Genomic DNA, 27,105 nt, shown 5'->3' with positions numbered 1-27,105 from the left:
CCCAGGTCTCTGGTATTGCAGGCAGATGCTTTACTGTCTGAGTTACTAGGAAAACCAATGTATAGATAACTCTAGCAGACCTCAAATCTAGAGAAGGTTGAGTCGTAAGAGAAAATTGAAAGATGACTCCATGATACTAACACATCACTAATTCTCCTTTTACTATATTCCTTCTCAGACTTGTCCATGTTCGTAATGATAGTTGTAAATATACAGTAAGTACAATTTTGCATTCTACTTCTTCTACTTAGTTTTTTAAAAGTATTTTTCATATTGCTATTAACTGCCTGGTGGCTCAGATGATAAAGAATCTGCCCGCAATGCAGGACCCAGGTTTGATCCCTGGGTTGGGAAGATCCCCTGGAGAAGTGAATGGCTACCCACTTAACCATTGTTGCCTGGAGAATTCCATGGACAGTGGAGTCTAGCAGGCTACAATCCATGGGGTCACAAAGAATTGGACACGACTGAGTGACTAACACTTTCACTTCCACTTCATTTTCATTTTTTGACTACATAATGCACCACCAATTAAACTCATTACAATTTACCTATAATTTTGCTAGTATCAGACGTTTCTGTTGTTCCCTGAGGTTTAATTACTATCAATAATGCTATCATGATCACTCTAGACACATAAAGTTTTCTTCTCATTGAAATATATTCCTAGGATTAAAGTTTCATAAGTGAGTTACTGGGATGGAACAATGACATTGTTTTGCAGTACTGCCTACTGATTAAAAAAAAATCTGACCAGGTCCTTCACTGGCAGTTCAGTGCTTAAAACTCTGCCTTCCACTGAAGGGGGTGCAGGTTCGATCCTTTGTCGGGCAGTTAAGATCCCCACATGCCTTGCAGACAAAAAACCAAAACATAAACCAGAAGCAATATTGTAACAAATTCAATAAAGACTTAAAAGTATGACTAATTTTTATTACCTCATAGCTTTGTGATAAACAGAGCCAGGCTCTCTGCAGGAGGGACATATCCAATGGTGAGTGCTCAAGGCCAGCAAGAAAATAACTGTGAAGGTTGGAGTTCACATCTCAGAAGTGTATTGGTGCCACTGATATGATACACAGGCACATGTACACAGATTTGTGCCCAAGACAAGAAGGGCAGGCACAGAAAATGGTAGGAGATGAGGATACTTGGCAGGAGCCTAGGCACACTCACACCCAGCTGCTTACACCCTTCTAATCAAACAGGAGTCGGCAGGTGGAGGAAGCCAATAAGAAGTAATCAGGGGACTGCAGAGCCGAATAGGACAGCTAGTGAAGCTACCTCCAGAGTTCTGAGAAAGTTGATGGCTTTTTCTCAGCTTCTTTTCCATTTTTAATCTTCTCTGAAACTTTCTCTTTTCTTCATACATTTCTTAAAGTAATTATTGAACACTCTACCATGTACATATCTCTGTTCTGGATCTCACACAGAGCAATTTTTATAAAGCACCATTGAAGAAAAGTGAAACTGTTTGTATGAATGAATGGATGGATGACTAGGTGGATACGTTTATGTATTTGCTCTTAGGAAGGCCTCTCATTTTACTGGCAAATTGTGCTCTGCTAAACTGTATTACTGTTTAATTATTTTCCTTTCTACAATATTATTTATGAAAAGTTAGGAAATGACTTTAAAAGAATGGAGCTTCCCTGATAGCTCAGTTGGTAAAGAACCCGCCTGCAATGCAGGAGATCCTGGTTCGACTCCTGGGTCAAGAAGATCCACTGGAGAAGGGATAGGCTACCCACTCCACTATTCTTGGGCTTCCCTTGTGGCTCAGCTGGTAAGGAACCCACCTGCAATGCGGGAGACCTGGGTTCAGTCCCTGGGTTGTGAAGACCCCCTGGAGAAGGAAAAGGCTACCCACTCCAGTATTCTGGCCTGGAGAATTCCATAGACTGTATAGTAGATGGGGTTGCAAAGAGTTGGACACAACTAAGTGACTTTCACTTAGAGGAACAGATTTTCATAATTACTAGAATAAAGTAATTTAGAAATTCAGAATAAGACAGTGCCTTGAAGCCAGCCCCTGGGCACCCCACTTCTAGGCATGGCTGATCCAATTAGCTAGTGCAGTATTTATTTTATCCTTAAAGGTTATTATGCAAATATGTCTTGCAGCCTTCAAGAAAGGTGTGGACAGGAAAAACATTAATAGCTAGGTATTTACACAACTCCATATTGAATGCAAAAAAAAAAAAAAAAAGGACCGGTACACATTGACTGTATCCCTCCAAAATTCATATGTATAATTCAAAGCCCTCAATGTGACTCTATTTGGAGATGTGACTTCTAAGGGGGTAATTAAGACTAAAGCAGGTTATAAGGGTGGAGCCCTGATCCAATAGGATTAATGTGTCCATACAAGAAGACCTACCACTTGCACTTGCACCCCTGTCCACTCCCTACCACATGCATAAACTGAGGGAAGCCATGTGAGCACACAACAAGAAGGTAGCCATCTATAAGCCAGGAAAAGAGTCCTCGTCAGAAACCAAAAACAGTCAGTCACCTTGATCTTGGACTTCTAGCCTCCAGAACTGTGAGAAGACAAATGTCTATTGCTTAAGCCACCCAGTCTGCGGAATTTTGTTATGGCTGTCCAAGAAGACTAATATAAGCACACAATATCATACCTACATGTAAGGAATTTACAATGGCATAATGGTAATACACTAATAGAACAAGTTACAAATTTACAATGTACCCACTCAGGAGATGAAGGGGGCTAAGAGATGGAGTCAATACTGGGGCTTGGGATGCTTGGGGAAGGGTGCTTTAAAAAGGCAGAAATGGCACGTCGCTGGTGGTACAGTGATTAAGAATCTGCACTTCCACTGCAGAGGGTATAGGTTTGATCCCTGGTCAGGGAACTAAGATCCCATATGCCACACAGCACAGCCAAAATAAATAAATAAATAATAAAGTTTAAAAAGAAAGGCAGAACTTTGGCTGAACCTGAGGATAAGCAAGAACTGTTCTCTCAAAAGGAATCTGGCACAGGGTTGATATACTGAAAATAATTGGGTAGTTACACTATCCCATAACTTCAGGAAGGCAGGGATTTTTGCCCACTTTGTTCTTTATCGTATTCCAACCACAGTCCCAGGCAAATACTAAGCACTTGAAATTTCTGTTGTTCTTGAATGAATAAATGGAGGCATGAAACAATCAAGTTGCTTGAAGTGATACCAGCTAGAACATTGAAATTACAGGGCAAAATATATGGATACAATCTGACAATCAATGGGAAAAAAGTTCTAAACAGAAGAGTGAAATCTACCCTTAGCTTCCTCTGTATTTTCTACGTTCCTTTTTCTACCTTGCTATTCTCCTCTCGTTACTTTCCTTCTCATTCTCACTTATTAAGAATATAGTTTTTCAAGCAATGCCATTCATTTTCCCTAGTCCCAGACCTCCCTCCACCCCCAGCACATTCACGTTTCTGTTTCATGAAGTGAAAAACAGAAGAAAGAAGCAGTGGGGTATCCCATGAGAAGTAAATTGAGGAAATTAAAAAGAAAGACTCCAAAACTTGCCACCTAGAAGTAGGGTAATCATACACCCTAGTTTTCCCAGAACAGTCCTGGTTTATACCTTGTATTCCAGCATCATTATTATTTTTTATATTAAAAATTTTTACACCATCATTATTAATAGTTCCCCCATTCATTTACAAAAGTATCCCAATTTAGACAATAAATTTTATATCACCCTATCCAAAAGTGAAATTAGGAAAGAAATGCTTTAGAAAGATTAGCCCAGATGGATTAGAGTAGAAACAAATAATGGAGGAAGGGAAATGAGTTGGGAATTTAGGGATGCAGAATGGGTGACTATGACAGGGCCTGCCACTTTCTCGGTGCTGAATGAATGTTTGCTAAATGGATACACAGATGTCTGAGATAGCAAGACCCTGGTCCAGAATAATGACAGGAGAGAAAATAAGTCCAGCTATTTCCAGAAAAGCATATGCATATATCAGACTGGATACAGAGGATGACTAAAGCAAAGAATTCTAGATCATCAGATCCAGATCTGAATATTGAGAATGATAATATCACTAAGAAAGATGGGAAGGACTTTCCTGTCAGTCCACTGGTGAAGATTTCACCTTTCAATGTAGGAGGTGCAGATTATAATTCTGGTCGGGGAGCTAAGATCCCAAATGTTTTGGGGCTAAAAACCAGAACATAAACAACAGAAGCAAAATGTAACAAATTCAATAAAGACTTTTAAAACGGTCCAAGTCAAACAAAAAGAAAAAAAAAAGAAAGATGAAAACGTGGGGAAACACTTTAGGCAAGAGGAAGAATATGTTAGGAATACAAACTTAAGAATAAGATACAGAGGACAGAGGAAGTCGTGAGAATATATAAACTTGCTAAAATACAGGTTTTGGTTAAAGGGCAGGGAGAGAGAAAGAAATGTACAAGGACGTGCAGTAAGGAAGCTCAGGGTGGTTCTGGAGGATCTGAGGAGAAGGCAAGACTTATCAGTAGAGCAGGGAGCACTAGTTCAAGGAGAGTTTGATCAAAAGAAAACCTATTTTTCTTCTGCCCAAATAGATGGGAAATTCACTCAGAAATTCTGGAAGAATTCCCTGATAGTATGGAGATGAGGTGTTGGCTAAAGGAGGACAAGGGACAGATAAGACGATAAGGACAGCACATCACTAGGGGTATCCAGGCAACTGGGCACAAAACTACAACCTCAGGCAACCAGCAAGTGGAACAAGACCAAAGAGGCCCCATAGGTCTCTGACCCACAATGCCTGAGTCTGACGGATGAGTGTCTTAATCTCAGCAGTACCATTCATTTTAGGCTGTGAGGAACTCACAAAGACCAGAGTTCTATTCCAAGAGAGACAGAGATTTTACCTAGGGAGATTACATTCCTCTAATTCACCAGGATCATCAGCCTTTCAGGTCCTTTTGAGTTACATGGTCTTTGGTTACTGATTAGCTTCAGAGTGATGAATAAGAGAAAATATCTGAAAATAAAAAAATTCAAGAGAAACAGATAAGTGAAATGTAAAAATTTCAAGGAAAAAAAAAAAGAACTAGAAGGAAATACCTTGATCTCAGGGAGAGAAAGGCCTAGGCCTTATGCATAAAACAAAGGCTGAAAAAAAGCTAATAGATTTGACCATATAAAAATTTCTGCACTTAAAAAAAATCCATAATAAAACTGTAATATCAAGTTGCCTTATACTGTAATTCCTTGTGTGTATGTCTGCATCCCTCCTCTTCACATGTACACTTTAAGCTCTAAGCCTCCAGAGAACAGGGCCCATGATATTCATATGTGTATCCCACACAGTGCCTGGCACAGAGGGCTCAATAAATGTTTGATTCAAAATATTCAATAAGTTCAGGATGCTAGCCAATTTAATCTGAGTATATAATGGTGAGAAGTGCACCCTCTACACATGACCACCTCCATCCCTCCTCCACCAGTTCATCCCTTTGGTACTTTTTCTTGGCAGTTCTGTCTCAACAGGGCCATCCAAGGGCTTAAATTCCTTAACTTAGTCTAAAATTCCCTGACTGAGTCTAACTGTTCAGAGATTCTCAGAATGTCAGAGTTGGGAGGAACCTTGCAGACCACCTAGTCTCATAAAAATTTTGAGATGGGGAAATCGGAACTTAGAGGAGAGCTAAGACTCGAGTTAGTCTCCTGATACCCAAACTGGAGTTCCACTACATCACTACATTTGGGATGGGAGTTCCTCCCATCCCCAAATTCTACTCCTCAGGATCTAGAGGGCCTCCTCTCACTTCTGTTTTTCTTCAGAAATGCTCCCTTTCAGCCCTGGTCCCCACATTCTCTGGCAGGTAGGATTCCCATCCCCAAACTAATTAATATCATAATAAAGATCTCACCTGCCGAAGAGAGGAAAATGGCTCACTTTCACGCCTGTGTACAGTAGCCTCATTCCAAAGGATTTCTGCCCAGCACAGATCTTGCCTCATCTCTTTGGGTTTGGTGAAAAAGTTCCTAGTGGGGTCTTGGATCACTGTAAACACATAGAAATGACTGAGTATTCTAAGATCTCAATTGCAAGCAGACACTCAGGGCAATGTCCCATCCCTGGGTCACTTTCCTTCCTACTGAACTGCAAGCAGTAAGGATGATCATTCCCATTTTAAAGATGAGGAAATGAAGTTCCCAGAGATTGAATGACTTGCTGAAGGCTATAAGTATAGTAAGAGAGAAGCTTCCTGTGTCCGAAGGAAATCCTCATTCCATCCTACCACAGTTGCTCCTTTTCAACTGTTCTGTTGATATCATAAGCCTCCATATTCTCCTCTGAAAAATGCATTCGAACAAAGAAATTCTCTGAAATCCAACTTTCAACAAAAGTTTGCAGAAGAGAGATGAGGGAAACTTTGCTCAGTCAAGTGTCTTTAAAGACGGGAAGAAATAAGGCTAAAGCTAGATGGGATGCTAGAAGGAGAATTTTTTATGATTACCTATCTCTCAGGATTGACAGGACTCAAAGATGGTTTTGTCTTTCCCCCTTCAGATTCCCAGACCGTGCGTCTAACCCTTAAAGCTTGTTCCATTTCTTCCATACCACAATATAGTTCTGCCTTGTACACAACTGTAATCCCCGGATCTAATACAATACTAGCTGGTGCTAAGTATTTGTTGAATGAATAAATGAATAAGTAACCTTGGGCAAGACTCTGCCCTCCTCTCTGGGTCCGTTTTCTCCCAAGGAACACATCAGGGATTATACTGGTGATCTGAATCAAATACGTAGTGTTGGGGAGGCCTTTGGAGCCTGGGCGGGACTCAGACCGCTTTTACCAGGTTGGTCCCATGGCTAGCAGCGGGGATGATACAGTTCAGTCACTACTATCAGCCCAGTCCGAAGTGAGCACAGTGGGAGAAGACTCAAGACAAAGGGCCAGCGCCGAACGAGGGGAGGGGGCCCCACAACGACCCCTTGAACTGCCGTGCCTCCGCCTCCGCCACTGGCAGTGGTGAAGGAGGCCTGGCCCCGGGTCCGTGTGCCCCTCCCGCTCCCAGAACCGGCCCAAACCCCACACCGGGCTGCCACATACCCCTCACCAAAAGCACGTCTCGGAACAAAGCGGAGAAGGAACTACGTCACTGACTCCCCATTAACTCCCACCCTAAACCTCCGGTCTTTCTAGGCATCGGGAGGTTTCTGTACCTCTGTGCCCCGGAGGCTGGAGTCCTCCAGACCCCTGGACAGCCCGCTGATCAGTGGGAGCTCTGGCCCCGCCTCTCGCCCAGTTTTGTCCTATCATTGGCTGGCAGGGCGAAAGGGCGGAGAGATCAGGCAATATGCGGAGAGCACTAGAAGAGATGGAGCCTGAGGAAGGGACTTGGTTAGGGCGGGAAGAGGGACCAATCAACTGGGCGGTCAGGCTGCCTTTCTCGAGGTGAGTCTCCCTTAAGTCACAGCCCGAGCTCCGGCTGCTGAGCAGAAGTCATCTTTTCCACACATCCCTCTCCTTTCAGCCTCAAAGCTACCGTGTACCCGCAGCATGTAATAGTGTTGAGTGCCTATTATGTCTTTGTTCTAGTCTCCCCAGATACTGTAGTGAAGAAAATGAACTTGCTGCCCCATGAAGCTTAACTTCAAGTCAGAGGAGACAATAAATACATAGAACATAGCAGTGAGTCAGGAGAAAGAAAAGGAGAGAGAGAAGGGGATAGGTGGCAGTGGGACTATGAAAGGGAAGGCAGAGACAGGAAGTGATCAGTTAAGGCATGTGGCTACCCTGATAGATGAAACATCAGTAATCAAAGGCCTTACAAAAGGAGGGGGTGCACATTTTGGGCCATAAGGGCTTTGGATATCACAAATAACACAGGAGGGTTTAGGGACTGAAAAGTGACATGATCTTACCTTTTCTTCCCTCTTGCCACATGTTCAAAGGTTTATTAGCTATTAGGTATGAAAGCAACCAAGAAACCTGTTTCTGTAAGTTCTATGTTTCACTCCATAACATAATGCTTTAAAACTTTGCTCTGGCTGCTCTGTTGAGAACAGTCTAAGGGTGGACAAGAGTAGAAGTAGAGAGATGAAGAAGCTACTTAAGTATTCCAGATAAGAAATGATGGTGGCTTAGACTAGTTTAGAAGTGATGGAGGTGATGAGAAGATATATATATTTTGAAGACATGTCCAACATGATTTGCTAATGAATTGGATGTTGGTTAAGGATGACTCCATGGTCATTGATCTAAGCAACTAAAATAAGATTGTTTTCTAGGAATAGACTGTAAGAGGAACAGGTTTAGGGAGAGGGATAAAATTATAGTATGGCCTAAATTGTGTTCCCTGCAAATCTCTGTGTTGAAGTTCTCCTAAATCCCAGGACTTCACAATGAGATTTTATTTAGAGACAGAGCCTTTAAACTGGTAATAAGGGTTAAAACAGGTCATTGGGGGCACATCCTACTTCAATGCCATTGTGTAAGAAGAGGAATTTAGGACATGAACTAAATGTAAAGATAGGAGGAGATGCCCATCTATAAGGCCAGGAGAGAGGCTTGAGAAGAAATCAACTCTGCTGACACCTTGATCTCAAACTTTCTACTCCTTAACTGAAAAATCACTTTTCTGTTGGTTAAGCTACCCAGTCTGTGGTACTTTGCTATGGCAGTCCAAGCAGACTAACACACCTGACTTCCTTGAGAAGCAACATACTTAGTGATGACCCACTCATGATTCAAGAGGGAAAAGGGTGTTCCAGAATCTGGAGATTAAGACCAGGTGGCTTGTCGAAGATGGTTCTGCCATCTTTAATTATGGGCCAGGGCATGATAACTTCTTGTATGGGGTAGGGAAGTGGAACATATCTTTAGCTCTGCCCCAGTATAAGATATTTCTAACTCTTATTTTATACAGAGTATTGCTCAGAGGCCCCCAACAAGATGTGCAACTTCTCTTATTCTTGTAGATTTTGTGGAAATTGTCCAGCTGTTGCTGATTCTACAGTTCAAATATCCCATATATACACTCTCAATGGAAACCTCAGGGAACCCCAAGAAGAGGTGAATTTAGAGTTCCTCTAATGGTTTTCTTTTGGTCTTTTAAATGATTCCATCTCATTATTTCAGTGCTCCTTGCTAGGACAAATGTTGACAATGGCTAGCATACACAGCTTAGAGAATACATGTCAGTGGCTTTAATTTTAGCACTACAGCAGCTGCCATAATCATCTTCTTTATAAATGGCCCCTGTACTAGGGTGCACCTCCCTTGAATCCTAGGGGCAGCAGCAATGTGGCTCCCCATTGAGAGCTTGGATGTCATCAATTTTTGCTCATTGCAAAGGCAGCCTGAATACTAACTAGAGGTTTCACTAATATCTTTTTTGAAATTATACTGACTTGCCAGGGTCACTACAGGTATAGTGTAATTGCATTGTTCTGTCTCCTCCTTCCCTGGGCAGCCACACAGTCTCAAAGATGGGATATAGTATTTTTCAACCTTACCTAACTGGGAATCAAAGTATAATGCACACATCCTGGTGGATGAGTATTTACCTATGCAACCTGTAGCCCTGAACATGCAGCCACTCCTTATTTAGTCTTAGGAGAATGCATGTTGTTCTGTGGTTACTCTATCCATTCATCTCATTGTACTGAACCTTGTGTGACTTGGCTCTGTGCCTCTCCACCCACAATCCATATGCCACAAAGTTGGAAAACTGAGTATCTTGTAAATACATCATCTGTTTACAAGACAATGCAACTGGGACTTGGAGGAGAAGCCTGATTATCGTAAAATGCCAACTGTACGTACATCTTGAGAAATAATTAGGTCACTGAACTCAGTGACCTGAAAAACATTACATTTTCAGCTAGAAATTTCTAACCAAGAGTCACTGATCTGAAAAGCATTAAGGACGCCAAATATTTCTTATTGTTTTCATGTAAGATGTTCATGTCTTAAAAGGGAAAGTGAACCCATCCTACAGGGCATCCAGCTGGGTAAAGTACAGCCCATTAGGCTTATGCATATATTAGTGGGAAGACTGTTCTGGTGCAGCAAGGAGTAAATCAGTCTACACTATCTGGGTCAGATACTTGTACCATTAGGTACTTGGAAAAAGCTGATGTCATAACACCTTCCCATTACCCTCTTTGGACAAGTGTTATATAAGGGCACATCAGGCTAGAACACATCCTAATGTTAGGGATAGTGGGGTTGTTTTTAATTTTCTATAAAGAGCTGCCCTGTGGGTGTTCACAACTTGTCCTTAACACCTAGAGTATCCTTTGTAGCACTTGAAGAGGTAGACTTAAGAGAAACGTCTTCCAACATGCGACAACACTCAACAACTTGTCAGCACCCAACATCTCTTGACCTTTCCTACTCGTCTTAGAAGCAAAATTACCAGTGTTTGAGATGCAGAATATACCTGTAGAATAATTTTTGTGTAAGAGATAAGAGGGTAAATGTCCAGCTCTAGTATGTTCACCACCACATCTGATCATCTGAACTATCTCCTGGGCATAAATTTTGTCTGATTTTTAAAAATAAATTATAAGCTTTATCACACTGCTGTTATTCTTTACCTGCACTGTGGACTCATGAATGAAGCAAAACCCATGTGCAATAACTAAAAGCTTTCAACACTTATTCCAGGAATACTATCTTCCAAAAATGTGTAGCAAATAATAGAAGCTCTGGATGAATGGTTTCTTGCTTTTAAAATCCAACACAGGTGGACTTTGTGATGTCAAACGAGAAATAAACTACAGCCAACGTTTTTACACACACAAATAAGTAGGTTTCTTGGAAGCATAAGAAGTCTCTGGTGGATGTTTCATAAAACTGAATGTTTTCTCAAACATCTCAGGCTACGTTCTTTTCTCAATTTGGAATTGCCAAGGTAAAATAAAGTCTTAGGGACTGAAGAGTTTTCCACACTCAGTTCTTTTGCAACAAAGCTAATTGCAATAGGTAGTGCATGTGGAAGGAGCCTTCACTGGACTCATATAAAAGCTAGTTTTCAACCAGATTAGTAAAACATTGAGCTGCTCCTTTATTTCTTTATTCCTGCATAGCATACTAGTAATGAAAATTTAGAATTCATCTTCTAGTTCCAGATCTAAACAGATAATAGCATGCAAATAGCCTATAAAACAATTCAAGGAAAAGTTGCTTTCCCTATCATGGGACAAATATCAGGACTCAAAATCACTGAGTAATTAAAAAAAAGAGAGAGAGGAGACTAATGAAAAGTCTCTGCAACTTGAGGCAGTGAAAGGACATATGAAAAAATATATTCAAGAAAAAGTGGAATTCCAAAGAAAAACAAAATAAACATGGCAATCATGAAAGAAAAACTGAAAGGAAACCAAAATGTAAAACACTATGGATCAAACAGAGCTTAACTACATATACAAAACAGTAGAACTTTACAGAATATGAAGTGCAGCTTTATGCCACTGTCAGTCCAGTAAAAGGATGACTTCCAGATATGTATCACCAAAATTTACACAGAGATGGAAACTTAAAGAGGGCAACAACTGAAAAAATAAAAATGCTGCTAAAGATTTATGCCTCTCAGGGTAGGAACAAAAAAAATTTGTCCCTCTCAATTTCTTCATCCCCCAAAACAGATTGGGCAGAGTTATTTTTATTGTTCAAAGAATCATCCCCATATTATTCAAGTTCTTCCAGAGTAATTAAAGAAAAACATTTTGCAAAGCAGGCAAAAACTTAATAGTAAATTCAATTTAGTTCGGTACTTGAAAAAATTATCAGGAACAAATGGCTTTTTTCCCAGGAGTATAAGGAAACTGCAACTATTTAGAAACTTACCCTCCCCGAAATTACAAAAATAAAGGACATTATCTATAAAATTATACAAGTGGATTAAAAAAAATCATGTAGAACTTAAAAGCCATCATAATAAAAACTCAAAACATAAAATAATAATATAATGTTCTAGGTGGTACAGTATGTGCCAAGCACTGTTTTAAGTGCCAACACTGTTTTAAGTGCCTTACCCTTACGAACTAATTTTACCCTCACAGTCCAGCTGTAGCTCCATTTTATACAAGGGAGAGCTAAACACAAGGAAACTAAATGACTTACTGAGGCTCACCTACCTAAGAAAGTGGGAAAAGTCAGGATTTGAACCTAGAATACCAGGCACAAAAATCTATGCTCATGGGACTTACCTGGTGGTCCACTGGTTAAGCCTCAGTGCTTCAAATGCAGGGGACACATGTTTGATCCCTGGCTGCAGAACTAAGGTCCCACATCTTGTGCTGTGGCCAAAAAAAAAAAAAAATCTATGCACTTAACTACTACATTATATCACTGCTTCCAAAAATAAGAATAGAAGGAAACTTCCTAAACCCAAGAGAAAATTTATCAGAAACCAACGAGATAGCAGTAATGAGACTTCCAGAGGTATATGCAGAAATTGATGAGGGCTTTGTATGTGATATTCTATGAAGATATAAGATCTATATTTAGAAGCTTCTAGTCTGGTGGGAGGCCAGGGGGAGGGGAGATTGTGCCCAATTTAAGAATGGTTCAGTTAGAAAGCTGAGTTTTAAAAAGGTATTTATTAAACTACCACCATATGAAAATCATTATCAATGTACTTAAAGAAATACTATATCCAACCTCAAAGAGTCTATAATATGTTGGCATGAACGTACACACATATATAGTAGGTTGAGAATAATTTACAAGGTCATTTAACAACAGTTGTACATACACCACCAGCTAACTCAAAGTACTGAAGTCCAATGAAAAGAAGTTTAACATGAATGGAGAAGTATTTGAAGAAGAGAGTCTTTCAAGATGAGTTGGATCTGGCAGGTTCTGTAGGACACAGATCAGCAAAGGAAATGAAAAAAAAAAAGACTTTCTAGACAGGGAACTTAAGTGGTGAGGGACCATATTAGAGTAGGAGTTTAAAAAGTAGATAAAGAAGTAATAAATAGCACATAAAGAGGGCCATAACCAAGAAGTGAATCAGTATCTTAGAGAATGACTTTATGTAAATGGTAAAAGGGAGGAAATGAAACAGAAAAAGGAAATATCTCTGTCCTAGAGAAACACACATTCTGATTTGGGGATGAATGAATAAGAAATGAGATAGATTTTTAAACAGTAGTTGGGAAGGACTGCATTGTTAATTCCCTCTCCCACCACTGTGATTGGCAGAGACCCGTTAGGGATGGTCCACTTTGATCAATGGTTGAAAGCAGAGAACAGAGTGAACATACTCCTTATATAGAAACCTTAACCAAAGTTCCTTGCTGTCTTAGAGAATTATGTCTTAAGAAACAGATCGAGCCAGACCTGAGTGCTTCTCTCCAGTATGAGTTCGCTGGTGGTGATTGAAAGTAGAACGCTGACTGAAGGCTTTCCCACACTCAATACATTCATAGGGCTTCTCTCCAGTATGAACTCTCTGGTGTACAATGAGCTGTGAACTGTCACTAAAAGCTTTCTCACAATCTTTGCATTTATAGGGCTTCTCCCCAGTATGGGTTCTCTGATGTACCATAAGACTGGAGCTGTAACTGAAGACCTTTCCACATTCATTACATTCATAAGGTTTTTCACCAGTGTGTATTCTCTGATGAATAATAAGATGTGAATTTTGATTAAAGGATTTTCCACACTCTTTGCATTTATATGGCTTTTCACCAGTGTGAAGTCGCTGATGTCGAATGAGACATTTACTCAGACTGAATGCCTTACCACACTCATTACATTCAAAAGGTTTTTCTCCAGTATGAATTCGCTCATGGTCAGCAAGTTGAGAGTTCTGACTGAAGGCTTTCCCACACTCACTGCATTTGTATGGTTTTTCCCCAGTGTGGAGGCTCTGATGTCGAATAAGACATTTACTCCGACTGAAGGCTTTACCACATTCATTACACTCATAAGGCTTCTCCCCAGTGTGGATTCTCTGATGGTCAATAAGATTTCTGTTTGAACAGAAAGCTTTCCCACAATCATCACACTCGTAAGGTTTCTTACCAGTGTGAAGTACCTGATGGCGGATAAGGCTTTTATTTCGAATGAAGGCCTCCCCACACTTGTTGCATTCATATGGCTTCTCCCCACTATGAGTTCTCTGGTGGTCAATGAGCTGGGAACTCTGGGTGAAAGCTTTTGCACATTCATTACATTTATATGGTTTCTCCCCATAATGGAGTCTCTGGTGTTGAATGAGATGGGAGCTGTGGCGATAGGTCTTTCCACAATGACTGCATTCATAAGGTTTTTCCCCTGTATGGATTCTGAGGTGGACAATGAGCTGAGAGGTCTGCCTGAAGGTCTTGCCACATTCAGAACACTCATATGGTTTCTCTCCAGTGTGGATTCTCTGATGCCCAATGAGGTGTGAACTCCGATTAAAAGCTTTACCACATTCATCACAGTGATACAATTTCTGTCCCTTCAGAACTCCCTGATGTTCTGAGAGACCAGAGAACAGATCTAGATGTCCCCCACGTTCCTTATAGTCATCATATTGATCCTCTGTGGATTTCTTTTTATCCTCCTGTGTTATTTCTAAGAAATCATTTTCCAGTCTGGTTCCTTCTTCATCTGAGGGTTGAACTTCTAGATTCTCTAAAGCCTCTTTACTGGCAGTCCCAGCTTCTTGTCCTGCAGGAATCACTCCACAGAACACCCCTAAGATCCTGTCAGATGACTTCAGTTCTTCAGAAATCTCCTGCTTTGGAGGCAACTGTGAAAGCACCATCCTGTTCTCATCTGCTGCCAAGTCAGAAGAAAACAACTGTCATTCACTTCTTGTCCTATTGGGGAAATCGAACTATCAGGAGCCTATCTAGCTAACTACAAATTCACATTGAGGGTAAGGAATGAGGAGACACATTGAGAACAGGAGAAAAATGGGAAATGGCTCAAATTTTTCTTCATGGACAGAAAAACAAAGAGGGGAAGCTAGTCCATAGAGGAGGTATGAAGCAGAGCTATCAGAACACAGGCATGTGGAGCCAGCACAGCTGGGGGCGGGGGGGGGGGGGGGCAGGCCAATTGAAAGGCAAGAGATCAGACTGTAAAGCACAGTGTGATCTCCCAGAAGTCACTTAGATGTGGTGTCTCCTTAGTAAAACGATGAACTCTTGGGTCCACTCCAACCATGACACTATATGGCTCCACAGTTCACAGTAAAGATGTTGAGGAGAGTGGTGGTAAATACTCTAAACCAAATATGAGAAATGATGTGGGCAAACATGAGAGTTGAAGGGAAATGTATATTACAAGGGTATGATCAGGAAAAAGTATACAAAAAGGAGTGGTTCTGGAGTAACAGGACAGGGACAGGGTGTGGAGAAGCCACAAGTAGAGAAACACTGAGGAAAAGCGTTAAGGGGAGAGCAGAGCTCTAAAACTGGGGACCTCCTAGTCCCTGGAACACTGGACTGGTAGTTACAGTACTATACAGAAAATTAAAACTGGCATCAATAACTTGAAATATAAATCAAACATGTCTTTGGTATCTTGATAATCAGGAATCATGGGAAAATAAGCAATAAATATTTGCTTTTAAATTCTATAATAGTTGGGAGGAGGCAGAGCAATCATGGTTATAGTTTAATACAAAAAATGTTAGTTCCTCTCACTCACATCGACATCAGGGCTATAAATCTTCAAGTACTTTAGTGTGTACGAGTTACAGATGTCTGAATCCTTGACTTCTAAGTCCATTCTCTTCAGAGTAGGCTACTGTCTCAGACCTGTCAACCCCAGAACCTCCCCTGACAACAGCCACTTCCTGGAAGCAGCTGTGCCCCATTATTTCTGAAGGGGAACCCAAAGCAAACATGCTTTGTGCCAAGCAACTCAGCTCATTCCAGGATGGACAACGGGTGACTGGACCAGGACCAAACACCAGACCCAAGTATAGTTTAATCTGCAGAATAGTCACCAGTTCCAGGTAGCCTGGAACAAAGTTCTGCTCAAATTCTAATTAAACCAGCCCAGCTTAAGTAATAAGGAAGTAAAGAGAATGTTAACAAAAATTATAGTGGGTGTTGATATAGAGAAATTCACTTTATTATTCTCCCCACTTTGTCTCTTTATATTTTCATAATTTAAAAGAATAAGAACACAGCAAAGAGGGCCGACTCTACATTATTGGGGAGCAGAGTCATTACCCAATGGGGCCAGGCTGTGGCAGTTTTCCAGCATGATGTTCTGGTACAGGGCTCTCTGGCTGAGTGCTGCACCTTTCCAATTCTAAGAATAGTTCACAGATAGGAACTCCAACTCTGCAGCCTCCTGGAATGACAAGCTTTTACTTCTCAGCGACATTCCCAGGCTAAGAGGCCAAGTCATAAGCGTTACCAAGAGCACAGAATTGGGTACCTGGTGGCCAAAGGGATGGAGGGACAGAAGGAAGCTAGAACACATGAATAAAAGGACAAGTTCAAGGTAAGATACAGTCCATGAACTCAGGGGACAAGACCAGCTCCAGGGGAAGCAGTTAGGCAGGGAGGCCACAGGTGCAGCCTCAGAATGGGCCAGAGCCCTGGAGATGAGGCCTTGCTACTCCTGGGTCACAGACTTGGAACTCAGGAAGCTCACCTGGGGCCTGACCATTTGAAGCACAGTTGCTACTGCTTGGTCTCCTACGTTCCCCACTTGGGGAAGGGCGGGTACCAGGGAAGCACCCTGAGCTGAGGGAAGAAAGAAATCTTTGAGTGGGATCAGCCCTGCTCTTGTTTCCAATGAGGAGGTCTGTATCCCAGTAAATGGATTCAAGAGAACCCAAGCAGCTCCACATACATTGACCCTCACATCTATTCCATAAAGGTGTTATCCATGTAAACTGTGAACTTTCCCTGGAGATGCAGAAGGTCCTTGGTCAAACAGAACTGCCAGCTCCTTCCAGCCCTCTCTCTGCCACGCTAGGTAGGAAGCTACACTTCTGACCACCTTCTCTCCTCCGTGGCTTCCCAGCAGCAGCCTGCTTGCCCTCCCCCTACCTCTCTGCCCCTTAGGCTGTGGGGCCTCTTTCTTCATTTGCCCATTCATCAAGGATGCTGCAGGCACTTAGGCCTCAGAGTGACCCTCTTTCCTCTTTCAGAGATCTCATGGCTCCCATTCTCTAATGCTGCTCTGAAGTTCTCCATTCTCTGAGACCCCTACCACAAGCTTCCAGCTGCCTATCTGGACATTTCATTTGGGTGTCCCACAACACCTTAAGTTCACTGTTTAAAATGCATGTTTCCATCTTCTTTTCCTGACTTCCCAAGTTTCCTCAGTGATTCCAAACATCATCTAAAACCTACTAATCCCCCTTCCTCTCCATTGTCTCATGGATTTTTCCTTCAAATGTCTGTCACATCCATCACTTTTCATTCCACCCAAATCCACTCAGGCAATCACTTCTGTTCTGTGACACTAGCCTCCTCCTAAGGCTCCCAGCACTGGGCTCCTCACTCTATCCACAGTGCTCATGTGCTACGTAATCCTTCTGGAATAGTTTTCTAACTATTTCTAACTGCACCTACCCCACAAATCTTCCCGGGCTCCACCCAAAGGCCCTACACAAGCAGAACCCAGGCTCCCAGATAAGTCCCTCCTGATCGTACCTCAGTGTGGTCCAAGGAACTCCCAACTTAGCAAGCCTTTGCTTTACATTCTGTCTGGCACCAACCACCTCTCTCCCCACTTCTAATCCCTTCCCCATTTTTCACTGTTCAATCCCTCTGCCACGAAACATTCTCCAGCCACTCCAACCCACAGTGATTTTGCTCACTGTTTACAATGCCCACATGGCTGGTCTGTGACGGCCCCAAATGCTTGGGGACTGATATCACTCAGATGTATCTGATTAGGTTGCCCTTTCTTGCACTTAGGACTGACCCTCTGGCAACCAGACAACAAGCTCTTTATAAGTATCAATGGTGTAGTACATCTCTTTGGTCCTCAACAGTGTTTTTGCATGAGATGTGCTTGATAAAAATGCACTAAATACATAAATGATTGGAGAATAAGCAAAAGGAATGAAGTCACCAGGGAAGAAAGACAACAGGGCAGGGTGATAAGGGGCCAATGGGGTGGAAGATGGGAGATGAAGGAAAGGAAGACTCCAGAGGGGAGCAAGGAAGAATGACTGAAGGCCAGAGACAGGGAGGTGAGTACCAGAGTGCCCACTGGAGAGGTGGTGGTGTGCCCCAGGATCACGAGGAGGCTCCAGGTGGGCTCCAGGGGCTGAACCCTCACGGTGGGGTGAGGTAAAAGGAGATTCCTGTGTTGCACCCAATGCTGTCTTCTCTTCAGAATGCATCTCCTTTTCCCGCCCTGGAGCTGAAACCTAGAGACAAGGAAATAAAATTGGGTCCAAAACAGCATTCATGAAGGTACAGAACCCAAGACCTGTAGGAAGCACTCCCAAGAGAGGAAGCCAGGAAAAGAAGAGCCAGAGGGTCCTTCTAGCCCTACCAGGTTAGCCAAGTGGGAGAATACTGTCCAAGCAGGATCTACAGCTTGTTGTCCTATTTGCCATCCCTCTGTTGCCCCTCTTGGCAGGAGCTTCAAGACCAGATTATAGAACTATTTCCACTCTGGGCTAGTGCTTCAGACACACATGTTCTCATGAAGAACCACCTAGAAAAAGGAGTCAGGACAGTAACTCTGTATGCTCCCAAGGGCCTTAACCTACAGAACAGGTCAATCACAAGTACAAAGGAAGTAAAAAGTGATAGGTGTGTGTACCCGTATGTGCATGAATTATGCTACCAAGGCTGACACCTGGAGCAATATCCCAATACAGCTGCTGACAAACCTTAGCTTTTCCAACTTCTCTCAGCAAAAGTATCTTGTCTTCAGAGAGACCATCCTGGACCATGCTGACAAAGCAAGGATAGTAATTCTCTCTCTCAAATTGCCTGATAATATTTTCTATGGCACATATTAATTTTTAATTGTCTTATTACTTTATTGTCTATTTCTCTGCCAGTGAAATATAAGCTTTCTGGGGGTGAGAACTCTGTCTTGATCACACATTTCTAGAACAATGCTTAGCTCAGTGGTGGCATTATGCTGAATGCCTTCCTCTCAATATTTTGCCATTGTCCCCTTCTCCTCCTGCCTTCAATCTTTCTCAACATCAGGGTCTTTTCCAGTGAGTCAGTTTTTCACATCAAGTGGCCAAAGTATTGGGAGTTTCAGCTTCACCATCAGTCCTTCCAATGAATATTTAGGACTGATTTCCCTTAGGATGGACTGATTGGATGTCCTTGCAGTCCAAGGAACTTCTCCAACACCACAATTCAAAAGCACCAATTCTTTGGTGCTCAGCTTTCTTTATAGTCCAACTCTCACATCCATACATGCTTACTGGAAAAACCATAGCTTTGACTAGATGGACCTTTGTTGGCAAAGTAAATGTCTCTGCTTTTAATATGCTGTCTAGGGAAAATTCAACATTCAGAAAACTAAGATCATAGTATCCGGTCCCATCACTTCATCACAAATAGACGGGGAAACAATGGAAACAGTGAAAGACTTTATTTTGGGGGGCTCCAAAATCACTGCAGATGGTGACTACAGCCATGAAATTAAAAGACGCTTGCTCCTTGGGAGGAAAGTTATGACCAACCTAGATAGCATATTAAAAAGCAGAGACACTACTTTGCCAACAAAGGTCTGTCTAGTCAAAGCTTTGGTTTTTCCAGTGGTCATGTATGGATGTGAGAGTTGGGACTATAAAGAAAGCTGAGCGCCAAAGAATGGATACTTCTGAACTGTGGTGTTGGAGAAGACTCTTGAGAGTCCCTTGGACTGCAAGGAGATCCAACCAGTCCATCCTAAAGGAAATCAGTCCTGAATATTCACTGGAAGGACTGAAGCTGAAGCTGAAACTCCAATACTTTGGCCACCTCATGCGAAGAGTTGACTCATTGGAAGAGACTCTGATGCTGGGAGGGATTGGGGGCAGGAGGAGAAGGGGACAACAGAGGATGAGATGGCTGGATGGCATCACCAACTCGATGGATGTGAGCTTGCGTGAACTCCGGGAGATGGTGATGGACAGGAAGAACTGACTCACTAGAAAAACCCCTGATGCTGGGAAAGAATGAAGGCAGGAAGAGAAGGGGATGACAGAGGATGAGATGAGATGGTTGGAAGGCATCACTGACTCAACGGACATGAGTTTGAGCAAGCTCCGAGAGTTGGTGATGGACAGGGAAGACTGGCATGTTGCAGTCCATGGGGTCGCAAAGAACTGGACACGACTGAGCGACTGAACTGACTGACGTGCAAACTTGGTTTTCAGGAACTTCTGCAGTGGTCTAGTGGTAAATAATCTGCTTTGCAATGCAGGGGACACAGGTTTGATCCCTGCTCTGAGAAGATTCCACATGCCTTGAAGCAAGTAAGCCTGTGGGCCACAACTATTGAGCCTGCATGCCTAGAGCCCATGCTCTGCAACAAAATAAGTCACCACAATGAAAATCCCATGCACTGCAAGTAGAGAGTGGCCTCTGCTCACTGCAACTAGGGAAAGCCTGCAAGCAGCAACAAAGATCCACAGCAGTCAAAATAAATTAAAAAAAAAAAAATTGGTTTTCAGTATATACTACCTCTCTCCAAAAATTTATGGAAGAAGTCAAATAGGAAAAAAAAAAGAATTAAAAAATAAAAAGTCAAATGTGATCAGTTAACACCAATCTTTAGAGACCTTGAGACTATCTCAGTACAGACCTTTCATTTGTAACCCTTGCTTGTTGTCATCAAATCAGTTCCTCGTAATCTCATGGTTACTACTTTTACCAGCATTTAGAGCAGAAAACCTAAAATATCTAAATAAATCACATTTTTAAAAACCTGAAATATAGTTGATTTGCAATGCCATGTTAGTTTCAGGTGTACAGCAAAGTAATTCAGTGATACATATTATACACATTCACTCTCAAATTCTTTTCTCGTTTAGGTTATTACAGAATATTGAGTATAGTTCCTTGTGTTATATAGCAGGTCCTTGTTGGTTATCTTAAATAAATCATACTTATAAGCTCACTCATTCTGGCAGGTACACAGTACAGCATAAGCTGAGAATAACTTCTTCAACAAAGTACACTGGATTTGCCCTCTTGGGTTACATCTGCTGAGAAGTAAGGGGGCTCTCTCCTTTAGTGTGTATCTCTCCAATGACATGGTAGGTCCAAGAGGCTCCTTGGGGCCTGTGCTTCCCCATCTCTCCACTGGATGGTTCTTATCAATGGGACTTAGTACTCTTAAACACAGCAGCTGTGGGTACTGGCAGAAAACAGAACTTAACTGCACTGTGATAACACAACCTTGTAACTCACTGATAATTAAATCCTGATAAAGTTCCTATTCATTCCCTAGGACTCATAGGGGTCCTTTTCTTGCAGGCCGTGGAAACCCCATTCCAATTTTCATCCCGATAGCATTCCACAGCAACATATTAGGGGAAAGGTAGTGGCTTAGAATATAGGAACTGGAAAATCCTGGTCCCATACACATGGACAAAGGGAATGTTTAAAGAGTCAGACACGACTGAGCAATTAACACAAACACACACACTAGCTCTATCATCTTAGATAAGCCAATTAACCTCTCTGTACTTGCATCGCTTGTCAAATGGAGATGATCACTATTTGAGCTCCTATTTGGAAGCTTGCTAGGAACACAAATTAAAACAGATATAAAGCATTTTGTAGACTGCGTGATTCTCAACCCAGCAGGGATGTCCCTACAACACTCTCTGGCCCCAGTGTACACACATGCACATACTCACTCACTCCTGCTGATCAAAATGACACCCTGTCATCTTCTCCTGGCAAACTTTCATGATAAAGCCTCTGTGGTTTTTTTTTTCCATTTAGTAAAAAAAAAAAAACCCACTTTCTGAGTTCAGACTAGGTGAGACAGCCCTGTTCTCATGTTTCCATGTTGAAAAACTTAAACTGACAACAGCGGCAGAGTAAGAAATGGAGTCCAAATATCTCACTTCTAGGTTAGAGCCCCATGAGTGTTCAGTGGCCCTGTCAACTGTTAGTCATTCTCTCGGGTTTGTGACTCAGTCACCTTTTTTCTGAGGTTCCCTGGATAAAAGACAGTATTTTTTTTTTTAATTAAAAAATTATTATTTATTTATCTGGCTGCATGAGGCACCTTTTAGTTGTGACATGCAAATTCTTAGTTATGGCGTGTGGGACCCATTTCCCTGTCCAGGGGTTGAACCTGGGCCCCCTGCATTGAAAGCACGGCATCTATAGATGACCAGGGAAGTCCCAAGTGACAGTTTTAATGGAGGGGACATTCTCTTATGCTTAAGTAAAAGGCAGAAGATAGGGAAATCTTTCTACACTCCTCACTAAATGGCACTCTAAACATTTCCACAACCACTTGTCCTTGACTATGGTTGGGCCAAGTTGTCCTCTAGACTCTGCTGATAATTAACTTATTCCTGTGTCTACCTGTTTATGGGCTTCCCTGGTGGCTCAGAAGGTAAAGAATCCACTTGCAATGCAGGAGACCTCAGTTTGATCCCTGGGTCGGGAAGATCCTCTGGAGAAGAGAATGGAACCCACTTCAGTATTCTTGCCTGGATAATTCCAAGGACAGAGAAGCCTGGTGGGCTACAGTCCATGGGGACACAAAGAGATGAACACAACTGAGTAATTTTCATTTACTTGTATACCCAAGGAAATAATGATCAAACAATGGATTTGAAACTGTCAAAGCATTTAGACTTTTGGGAAAAGGTCTAATCCTAGGACTCCAATCAACTAGAATTGATTTCCTAGGCCCAGACATATAATCATTTTTGAAAAAGCACTGAATAGAATGCTGTACTGGGTACCTGGGAAATTTCACATACTGGTTTTCCCTGGTAAAGCACAAAGGAGGAAATGTAGAGGGGACCCTAATCCATCATGCTCAGTTACAAGAGAAGCAATTGAAGACTCATCAGGAAGAACTGATTATCCACATTGTGATCGTCTTTTGATGTCAATTTAGCTCTAATCTAGGTGTTACTGTGAAGATACTTTATACAAGTGTATAAAGTATGAGTTTTCACTCATAATCAGTTTAAGTAAAGGAGGTTATCTTAGATAGTCTGGATGGGCTTGATTTAAATAGTAGCAAGGTCTTAAAATCAGAACTGAAAGTTCCATGAAGAAGGAATTCTTTCTGTGGACAGCTGCTTCAACCTGTGAATCACAGTTCTAGCTTAACTTTCTGACAACCTGCCTTGCAAATTCTTGACTAGACTCACAAGGTCCCATAGTGACATAAGTCACTTTCTAGCAACAGACATACACTGGGTTGACTAAAAAGCTCATTTGGGTTTTTCCATAACATCTTATGGTAAAACCCAAACAAACTTTTTTGGCCAACCCAATATATAATTTCCTACTGGTTTTGTTTCTCTGGCTGAATTGTGACTGATACATGGTCACTGAGCTAGTTAGCTCTATGATCCTAGGAGTCAGCCTTCACACTGTTATGACACTGGTGACTTCTCCAAGCTTTCCTTTCATTTGCATTACCTTGACTTAAAACTTGAAAGAATTCTAGAAAATAGGTAAAATCAAAATTAGAATTAAAGAAGCAGAAAGATGCCAGTTGGGTTTGGAAAGCTACAAAGGAAAAAAATGATGCTGAAGCCCAGACCTGTCACATCTCATAAGGAACCTGAAAAGCAGGAAAAGAGCCCATTAACTCTTAGAAGTCCAAGGAAGTAATGAGAAATTTCTCAAATGAGGGATCATATTATCAGCACATCTTCAGGGCTACTTCTCGCTGACATGCTTCCCTATTCTAACCAGTGTGCAGATCCTCTGTGTGTCAGGAGCAGTGTGTGGTGCTCCAGGCTTAAGCTAGGTTTACAACACGGTATTTCACAAAGTAATTCACAGAACTTGGCTGGGCCCTGTATTTTTAAGGCTGGGAGCACAAAACTCTTTGTGAAAAAAAAAAGGGGCGGGGGGAGGCGGGCACTGGCTCAGGAATCCTAAAGGGAAACCAGTTTAGAGCCTATGGAATGGAGAACACCTATTCCTAGGCTACCCCAAGCAGTAGAGAACAGTTCCAGATGGCAACCTAGATTCAGTTGCTCACCTCTCCTGGTCCACTGATGTGTCTCTGGAAGTCCTCCACCACAGCCACAGCCTCCTCACCACTCTCAGGGTGATGCATCTGCACCCAGGTCCGGAGTTCCCCAGGCAGGATGCTCAGGAATTGCTCCAGCACCAGCAGCTCCAGGATCTGCTCCTTGGTGTGCACCTCTGGCATCAACCACCAGCGGCACAGCTCCCGGAGCCGGCTCAGTGCCTCCTGTGGCCCAGACATCTCATGATAACATAACTGCCTAAAGTGGAGCCTGAAAATTTCACAGATGGGAGGGTGATTCTTTTGGAGACTGCAGCCGTGGCCCCAGGTCAGGCTCCCTGGCTCCTGTTTCACAGTCAGGCAGCCTTCCTGTCTCTGGAGAACAGCACCCCTGGGGAAGAGGCCTGAAGTTCCCCTGCCTTGGGTAGCCATTGTGACACCAAAGAGAGCCTTGCTGTACTTGCAGTTTATGTCCAATTAAAATGATGGTCTGTAATTCAGGTCTCAGAAGCTGTTGTCAGAATTGAGGATGTAGGATGATGGGAGTGTCACCTACAGAAACATCAAGAGAGAAATCACATTCCCCAGAGTGTTCAGCCTCAGGCTGATGACAGACCCTCCAGTTAAAAGGCAAACCTTCATGGGGGTAAAAAAAGAACACAACCAAGGCAGACTCTCTAAGCATCTCTCCAAGTGACTTCCTTTTTTAAAGTTTCAGCGGTTTCCATCACCTAACTACAGGAGAAAACCTAAATTCTATGCCCAGCATTCACAACCTAGTCTGAGGCCTCTACTCTGGCCACCCACCCTACCACTTTCCCCAGGTACCCAAACTGAAATACTGCAATGATCTCCAAATATGGGATGTGCAGGATAATCCAAAAGGTGTGTTTAAAAAATAGTAAGTTGTTATTTAACTATTTAGTAGCTGTGTTACAATGTGCATTGTAGAACAGTACATTTTTAAATTTACAAATAAACCTATGTTGGAAACGCTTGCTCAAAAGTCTTCTACTCTTCTGTGACAGAGATAACCATAACGAAAGGTAGGGACTAAAGCTCCAGAAACAGCTATAAGCCACACATACCGTCTCTTTGGATTTTTCTTCTTCTGAAACTTTTGACAAACACCTATTCATCTGGCATGATCCCTATCAAATGCCATTTTCTCCTAAAGGCATTCCTGATTGCCTCATCCAGGAAGGGGAGCTGGGATCCTACCTCTCTGTACTTCAAACACACTGTATTTTAACTATTTTATCCATAACTCACCACTCACACCCCCCAAACTGGATGGCCACAAAAGGAAAGGAACACAATGGAGTCAGAAATATCAGACCCTTTTCCACTCATCCCACCTCCCATTGCAAGCTTTGCTGATCTCTCCAGGAGTTAAGTGTGACGATTGCCTCAGTGAACCCACAGCACCTTTTTCATTCACACCTCTGCTAGAACACTTTTTACATTGTGTTTATGACTTACACTGCTGCCACCTCCACTTTCTGAGGATTCAAAGGGCAGAGCTGGTTCCCTGTCACCTTTGTACATGTGCGTGTATTTGGGATACTGAGGCACATACCTGGGAAACGAATGAATGATACTGAAATTGGGGCTGGGGCATCTTTTATCAGTTTACATAATATAAAATTCTGAAAATCAGCACCGTGGTGTTAATTAGGGCATCTGTGCTACACTTCCAAAGTCACCATGCATCTTGGTAACCTGAGTAAACTAACTCTCTCCAGGCCTCGACTTCTTTAAAAAAAGACAGACGTAAAAATTTGTGACTCTGCTCTAAGATCCCACACACAAAGAAAGTTAAGGCCACTTTCCTACTTCCCTTACAGCTCCGAACGTTCAACCTCTTATCTGGACTTTTATGTCTCCTTCATAAAAGTCATACTTCACGTTTAAACTCCGACTAGGTCTGACCCACTTCTGAGCTTCGTACTGTCGTTTCCCGGCGCAAGGCTGGGGAAACGTCTAACTACAAGCGCGTTCAACCAGGCTTATGCTGCGCCGCTCACCTGGCCACGTCTGCTCATCGCTGTGCCCGCAGGTGCCGGGCTCTGTGCCAGGCACAGCTGGTCAAGGCACTGGGACAGAGAGGCTGCTCTACATCTGGCGCCTTCTGAGCGTCACCGGGACCGCGCTGCCGACCACGGGGGAGAAGAGTGGCTCGGGCCGCCGTCGCCAACCTGGGCAGTGGGCGGCCGCAGTTCCGGCCGAGCAGCCCCAGCCCAGTGGCCCTGGCCCTGGTAACACTTCCCTCCCAGTCCAAGGCCCGCTCACCGGGGCACCAAGGCGGCGACCCCCGAGCGCCAGACACCGTAGTGGCCAGCAGAAGCGAAAACAATGGCCGAGCCGGAAGCAAGAGAAGACCCACTTCCGCCCCCCCCCCACCCGTGGGATCCCGGAAGTCTCGATCGAGAAGCTGGCCACGCGCGCCCCCGCAGCCAGAGAGCTGGTTGCACTTTGATGCAGGAACCACGCACAGAGACGGGGGCGGGGGTGGGGCCGGGGTTTCAACTGAGGCATTAGTAGGCTCACGTGTTCTGAGTCTGGGCGACCCTGACGCACACCGGATTTGCCCCTTTGTCCAGCACAGAACCTGGGCTAACCTCTAAGAAATGTGTCCTTCATCCAGACTGCTGCGGAAAGGTTTTTAAGCAGGGAAGGAATCTACTCAGTCTGGACTTTGTCATTTATACTGAGGGATTTGGAGGGCAGGAAATTTGGGCATCAATTACATCTTCATATCTGCTTGTAGGAAAGAATCAGTTTGCAGATCAGGATTCTGAGCCTCGGCAAATGTCCTGCTACCTGGGTTTCAGTTTACTGGCTGGAAAGGGCACGGAAGACTTTGAATTCAGGTCGATAGACCCCCTTTCCTCCTCTTTTTTCTGTTTTAAGATCCTGTCTCTCTCTCTCTCACCCTCATTCATTCCTCATTCTTTAATTTCTCTCAGATTTCTTCCTGCTAGTGGTATCAGGCCCTGTTCTGAAG

The 27,105-nt window shown here is 42.9% G+C and overlaps 1 protein-coding gene across 5 annotated transcripts in view; it reads right to left on the bottom strand.

Annotated features, from left to right (window-relative positions):
* ZNF197 (zinc finger protein 197) overlaps positions 1-26,493 on the bottom strand; it is a 92,824-nt gene extending 66,331 nt beyond the window's left edge. Inside the window, exons 1-5 of one of the 5 annotated variants that reach the window (XM_069560822.1) lie at positions 26,126-26,488; positions 24,108-24,650; positions 18,153-18,324; positions 16,160-16,283; positions 12,559-14,753 (exon numbers count right to left, since the gene is read on the bottom strand). In XM_069560822.1, the coding sequence (XP_069416923.1) occupies positions 13,300-14,753; positions 16,160-16,193 (1,488 nt within the window). In that variant the 5' untranslated portion in view covers positions 16,194-16,283; positions 18,153-18,324; positions 24,108-24,650; positions 26,126-26,488 and the 3' untranslated portion in view covers positions 12,559-13,299. Of the gene's footprint in view, positions 1-4,883; positions 14,754-16,159; positions 16,906-18,152; positions 18,325-24,107; positions 24,651-26,125 lie in introns of those variants that run through there. The other 4 variants (XM_069560819.1, XM_069560820.1, XM_069560823.1 and 1 more) reach the window with 4 other exon arrangements.
* Positions 26,494-27,105: the final 612 nt, after the last annotated feature.

This window comes from Ovis canadensis, chromosome 19 (assembly GCF_042477335.2).
Source record: "Ovis canadensis isolate MfBH-ARS-UI-01 breed Bighorn chromosome 19, ARS-UI_OviCan_v2, whole genome shotgun sequence".
Classification (NCBI taxonomy): Eukaryota; Metazoa; Chordata; class Mammalia; order Artiodactyla; family Bovidae; genus Ovis; species Ovis canadensis.
This window is presented reverse-complemented; position numbering and strand designations above follow the sequence as displayed.